Source organism: Sapajus apella, unplaced genomic scaffold (genome assembly GCF_009761245.1).
Source record: "Sapajus apella isolate SASKATOON/1434 unplaced genomic scaffold, GSC_monkey_1.0 scaffold130, whole genome shotgun sequence".
Classification (NCBI taxonomy): domain Eukaryota; kingdom Metazoa; phylum Chordata; class Mammalia; order Primates; family Cebidae; genus Sapajus; species Sapajus apella.
The window spans coordinates 3651831-3658074 of record NW_022437070.1 but is presented as its reverse complement, the minus strand read 5'-3'; the positions used below and the strand labels follow the sequence as shown (position 1 = coordinate 3658074).

At 41.3% G+C, this 6244-nt stretch overlaps 1 protein-coding gene across 6 annotated transcripts in view; it reads right to left on the bottom strand.

The window, feature by feature from the left end:
* Positions 1-659: 659 nt before the first annotated feature.
* Positions 660-6244, bottom strand: part of ZNF45 (zinc finger protein 45) — a 14734-nt gene continuing 9149 nt past the window's right edge. For all 6 annotated transcript variants that reach the window (XM_032262770.1, XM_032262775.1, XM_032262773.1 and 3 more), the window contains one exon: positions 660-3233. In XM_032262770.1, coding sequence (XP_032118661.1) covers positions 1414-3233 — 1820 coding nt within the window. In that variant the 3' untranslated portion in view covers positions 660-1413. The remainder of the gene's footprint in view (positions 3234-6244) is intronic.

Sequence of the window (6244 nt, the reverse complement as noted above, 5' to 3'; positions counted from 1 at the left end):
TAAAACCTGAAAATCCAAATATCCCACCAGTGATAAATGGATAAACTGTGGAACATTCATATGATAGACTACTACTCAGCAATAAAAATAAATGACTTCTGTGCTGATATATGCAACAAGACAGATGAGTCTCAGAAGCATTAAGTGAAAAGTACCAGACTCCAAAGGAAACATACTCTAAGACTCCATTTATATGACATTCTGGAAAGGATAAACTATACAGACAGAAAATGAGTCAGTGGTTGACAAAGGCTGGTGATGGGGAGAGGGGATGACTAAACAGAACAAGCAAGTTTTAGGGCAGGGGGTGCTAGAACTGTTAAATGTCTTAATTGTGATGGTGGTGTTCACATGACAGCACTTGCCAAAATGCATAATGATACACTAGAGTCAGTTTCACTTTATATTAATTATTCCTTAATTTTAAAAAAAGTTAGCTTGTATGATTTTCATAGATGCCTTTTATCTCATTGAAGAATTTTTTCATCATGAATGGATGCTGAATTTTGTCAAATGTTTTCTCTGAATCTACTGAGATGATCATACATGTGATCATAAGAATTCACATATGAGTACATACTAAATCCATATGAAGCTCAGGAACAGACCTAATTAATTTATAATTTAGAAATCATAATACTTGGCACTGGAGGTGGGACTGACTGGAAATGGGCACAAGAAAACTTTTTGGTTTAATAGAGATATCGTATACATTGATCTTGGTGATGATTACATTTATCAAAATTCAGGAAGACATAAACTTGAGATTTGTGCATGTAACTGCATGCAGATTACACCTCAATAAAGTACTGTTAACATTACAAAACTTCTAATTGCTAGCCCCAAAAACTGATTTCTGTACCCATTAACAAGCTGCAACCTTCAGTTTGATACTCATCCATGAGACCTGCAAAAATGGGAAAATCAGGCCATGTGACTAACATATGTCCTCCAAGCCTTGCAGAATTCTTCTGAGTACAATTTTAGAGAATTTTTTAGAGATAAATAATAAAAATGTCAAATATGCCTGAATTTCAAATATGATAGTAATTTCAAATATTACTGAAAAATTAGTGTTTAGGCACTGAAAAGGCAGAGTAGATTTGGCAGTCAACAAAGGCTCTACCCTCTTGGAGCTTATATTCTACTGGAACAGAGTTCAGCATTTCCATCTTAGTACTTCTGGTTCACTCCAGATCAGACTCATCCTTCCTAATTCTCTTGTTTGCATGTATCAGCTAATGGTCAGTGTTCTGAATGCAGTCTGTTTATCTCCACTCTTGTGAAGCTTCTCTGCTGTGGTGTCTCCCAGTCATTTGGCTGAACTATTGACTCTATAAAACAAATGTTTTGTCTATGATAGCTCTGATAATTAAAACATTTCAGCACCCATCTAAGATAGGAAAACATATTTTATTGAGTTTCTTTCCTGTGTGAATCCTCTGATGAAGGAAAGTCCTTGTCACCTTCATCATCAGCATGGACTCGCTGATGAATGATAAGACTTGAGCTCCAACTGAAGTCCTTCCCACACTCCTCACATTTGTATGGTTTTTCTCCAGTGTGAACTCTTTGATGGGCTTGAAGGTATGAGCTCCAGCTGAAGACTTTCCCACATTCCTCACATTTGTATGGTCTCTCTCCTGTGTGGACCCTCTGGTGGGCTTGAAGGTAGGATCTCTGCCTGAAGCGCTTACCACACACATCACATCGGTATGGTTTTTCTCCTGTGTGGACTCCACGATGTGCCAGAAAATTTGAGGCCCGACAGAAGCCCTTTCCACACTCCTCACATTGATAGGGTTTCTCTCCCGTGTGGCATCTCTGATGGGCTTGAAGCTGTGAACCTACACTGAAACCCTTCCCACACTCCACACACTGATAGGGTTTCTCTCCAGTGTGGACTCTCTGATGCACCTGAAGGCTGGAGAACTGACTGAAGGCCTTACCACACTTCTCACATTTATAGGGTTTCTCTCCTGTGTGGATTCTACAGTGTACATTAAGATCTGAGCTCCGACTGAAGCCCTTCCCACATGTACCGCATTTGTAGGGTTTCTCTCCAGTGTGGCCTCTTTGATGGGCCAGAAGATTTGAGGCCTGGCTGAAGCCCTTGCCACACTCTTCACATTTATAGGGTTTTTCCCCGGTATGGACTCTAAAATGAATGTTGAAATCTGAGCTACGACTGAAGCCCTTACCACATGCATCACACTGATATGGTTTCTCTCCAGTATGGCCTCTTTGATGGTCCAGAAGATTTGAGACCCGGCAGAAGCCTTTCCCACACTCCTCACATTTGTATGGTTTCTCTCCAGTGTGGCTTATCTGATGGGCCTGAAGGTGTGAACCCACACTGAAACCTTTCCCACACTCCTCACATTTATAGGGTTTCTCTCCTGTGTGGATTCTACAATGAATGTTAAGGTGTGAGCTGTAACTAAAGCTCTTGCCACACACATTGCATTTGTATGGCTTCTCACCAGTGTGGATTCGCCGATGAGCCTGCAGTCGTGAACGCCAACTGAAGCTCTTCCCACACTCTTCACACTTATACGGTTTCTTTCCAGTGTGAACTTTCAGATGAACTTGAAGATATGATCTCTGACTGAAGCTCACCCCACAGTCCTCACATTTATAGGGTTTCTCTCCTGTATGAACTATCAGAGGAGCTTGACAATGTGAGCTTTTCCCAACATTCCTCCCACATTCTTCATATTTGTATGGATTCTCTCCGGTGGCAACTCTCTGATGATGGTGAAGATGTGACCTGTGACTGAAACTCATATAAGTCACATCATCTATGTATGATTTTGCTCCACTGTGGACTCTCTGATGGGCTTGAAGACTTGAAAACCGACGGAAGGCATTATCACATTTTTCACATTTGTAGGGCTTCTCTCCTGCATAAGCCCTTTGGTTAATTTGAAAATGGGGGCTCCAGTTGAAACTTTTCACACAGTGTTCCCCTTTGTAGGGTTTTTCACCAGTGTGGACTCTGTGGTGAACTTGAAGATGGGAACTCTGATTACTGAACCCTTCACCTTTATAGTGCAAATCATCTCGTTTTTCCAACTGACAGCCTGTTCTTTGAATATTTACCACAGAATCTTGACACTTGGTTAATTCCCTTGTAATCTGTTGCCAGATCTGGGAGCAGAAAAGCTCTTCATGAGGCAGGTACCTTAATCCTACCTCTTGAAGAGTCTCCATCTCTTTTAGATGCTTGCCTCCTAAAAGGATTAAAAAAAAATTTGGAGATGGAGCATGTAAATAATGTTTTGTTCCAAGATACCAAGTTTATAAACTCGGGCCCACAGCCTACGGCTTCATTCAACCAGGAGAAGGTTCCATGTTTCTTTTTTTTTTTTTTTTTGGAGACGGAGTTTCGCTCTTGTTACCCAGGCTGGAGTGCAATGGCGCGATCTTGGCTCACCGCAACCTCCGCCTCCTGGGTTCAGGCAATTCTCCTGCCTCAGCTTCCTGAGTAGCTGGGACTACAGGCACGCGCCACCATGCCCAGCTAATTTTTGTATTTTTAGTAGAGGCGAGGTTTCACCTTGTTGACCAGGATGGTCTCGATCTCTTGACCTTGTGATCCACCCGCCTCGGCCTCCCACAGTGCTGGGATTACAGGCTTGAGCCACCGCGCCCGGCGGTTCCATGTTTCTTTATCATCAAGTACATGTACCAAGAAACCAAGAGGGAGTCACCAGGTTCTCATTCACTACACATTAATAAGACCTGCTTAGAATCATACTAAATTTCTATGTGAGCTACCAGGTAGAAATGTGGTGGTTGCAGAACAGGAAACATATTTCCTAAGAAATCTTTACCAAGAAATTGAACCTTACTAAAAACCTCTTTTTTTTTTTTACCTATTCTGAGATGGAATCTTGCTCTGTCTCCCAGGCTAGAGTGCAGTGGCATGATCTCAGCTCACTGCAATCTCTGCCCGGGTTCAGTTGATTCTTTTGCCTCAGCCTCCTGAGTAGCTGAGATTACAGGTGCCCGCCACCACACCTGGCTAATTTTTGTATTTTTAGTAGAGACAGCGTTTCACTATCTTGGCCAGGCTAATCTCAAACTCCTGACCTTGTAGTCCACCCACCTCAGCCTCTCAAAGTACTACAGGTGTGAGCCACCACACCTGGCCAAAAGCCTCATTTTTTGCTATAGCAGATGTCTAATTATTGAATAGCTTCCACAAAACTTGCCTACTGCATAGACATCTGAACAAAGTGGCCCTGTTCAAAATGTCTAGTAAAATTCCTCCATATAACTAGTACCAGTCCATGGTCTCTTAGGAACTGGGCTGCACAGCAGGAGGTGAGCAGTAGGCAAGTGAGCATTACCACCTGAGCTCTGCCTCCTACCAGATCAGTGGTGGCATTAGATTCTTATAGGAGCACAAATCCTATTGTGAATTGCACATGCCAGGGATCTGGATTGCGTGCTCCTGTGAGAATCTAACTGAGGCCTGAAGATCTAAGGTAAAACAGTTTCATTTCGAAACCATCCCCCCGACCCTAGTCTATGGAAAAACTGTCTTTGAACAAATCAATCCCTGGTGCCAAAAAGATTGGGAATTGCTGACCTATATACCTAAAGTTTGAGTGTAAACAGATAGTGGTCCTTTATCGCTTGCTAGGAAATATCCTCCATGAGAACGCCTGGGAGAAGAGGTTTATGATAATAACATTCATTATTCTAAAACCTGATAGCAATTAAAGTTTCTATAACCACCAGGGGGGTAAAAGTGAAAAATTAGAAGCTACTGTTTTACAACAGAGTAAGAATTTGCAGGGAAAAAATAAGTAAGGCAATAGTACAGATCTCAAAGTCAACACTGAACATAACTGAGTTATGTTCTCCTTGGAATGCTGTTCCCCCAATTTGCTATATAGCTTGCTCCTCACTTATTTCTCGGCCCTCTCTTCAAACAAGACCTTATCAGTGAGGCCTCTTTTTGTTTTTTTTTTTTTGAGACAGGGTCTCACTCTCACCCAGGCTGGAGTGCAGAGGCATGAACATGGCTTGCTGAAGCCTCAACCTCCTCGCTCAAGTGATTCTCCTGCCTTAGTGCAAAAAGGCAGGACTGTAGTCCAAAAAGCTTGGACTACAGAGGCACACCACCATACCTGGCTAATTTTTGTATTTTTTGTAGAGATGGGGTTTTACCGTCTTGCTTAGGCTGGTCTCAAGCTCCTGAGCTTAAGCTATCCACTTGCCTCAGGCTCCCAAAGTATTGGGATTACAGGTGTGAGACCCCACGCTCAGCCCAGTGAGGCCTCTTTACCACTCAATATCAAATAGTAAATTATCCCCATCTACCTTACACCCCTGGCAGTTTCCATTCACCTGTTTTGACAAAGCACATATTACCCTCTGACCAATGATATATGCCCCTTACCATTTTTTATGTCTCTGTTGAATGGATGTTGCCATCCATGAAGACAAGAATTTTATATCATTCACCTCTTCATCACCCAAGAGCTCTGCATGACACGCAGTGTTCAACAGATGTGTTGAATAAATAAATTCCCATTTGTCTTCTCTGGGAGACTTTGAACCAAATTACAAAAGTGAAAGAACTTTTTCAAGTAAACTATGCATAATAGGAAAGGGACTAGAAAGAGCAATTCTTTTGGGCAGTTAAAGATTTCACCAGATGCAGGGCTAAGCTAAGTGAATGGTGCTGATGAGAAAATCAATGATGGTAAGAATTACTTGGGAGAAAAAAAAAATCAAAAGGCAGAAAAGTGGCTAGGGGATCTAGGGATTGATTGCTTCTGAAATTTTTGTTCTCTGTCTGTTTGAAATTTTTCCTTTTTCAAGTAGGAGTCAATATTTAGGGACTCAGGAACAATGCTGTCTCTGAAAGCAGACTATAAAAATGGATGGATGTAAATAAATTTTTCTATATGGATCACACCATTGTTTTTCAAAGTGAAGGCTAGGACTATTAGTGAGTTTGAAATAAATTCAGTAGCTTGTGACAAGCATTAACAGAATAGAAAAATATTAGAGGTGTTTTGTAAGCAGTAAATATATTTCTCCGCATAAATTCTTAAGGCCACACACACACATATACTCATATGTGGATGTTTGTATTGTTCATGATATAAAAAATATTTCTTTTTGTAACTCATACTCAAAAGTTTGAAAGGTTCTAGCCTAAATGATTAAGAAAGGTATTAATTTCTTTTTTTTTTTTTTGAGACGGAGTTTCGCTCTTGTTACC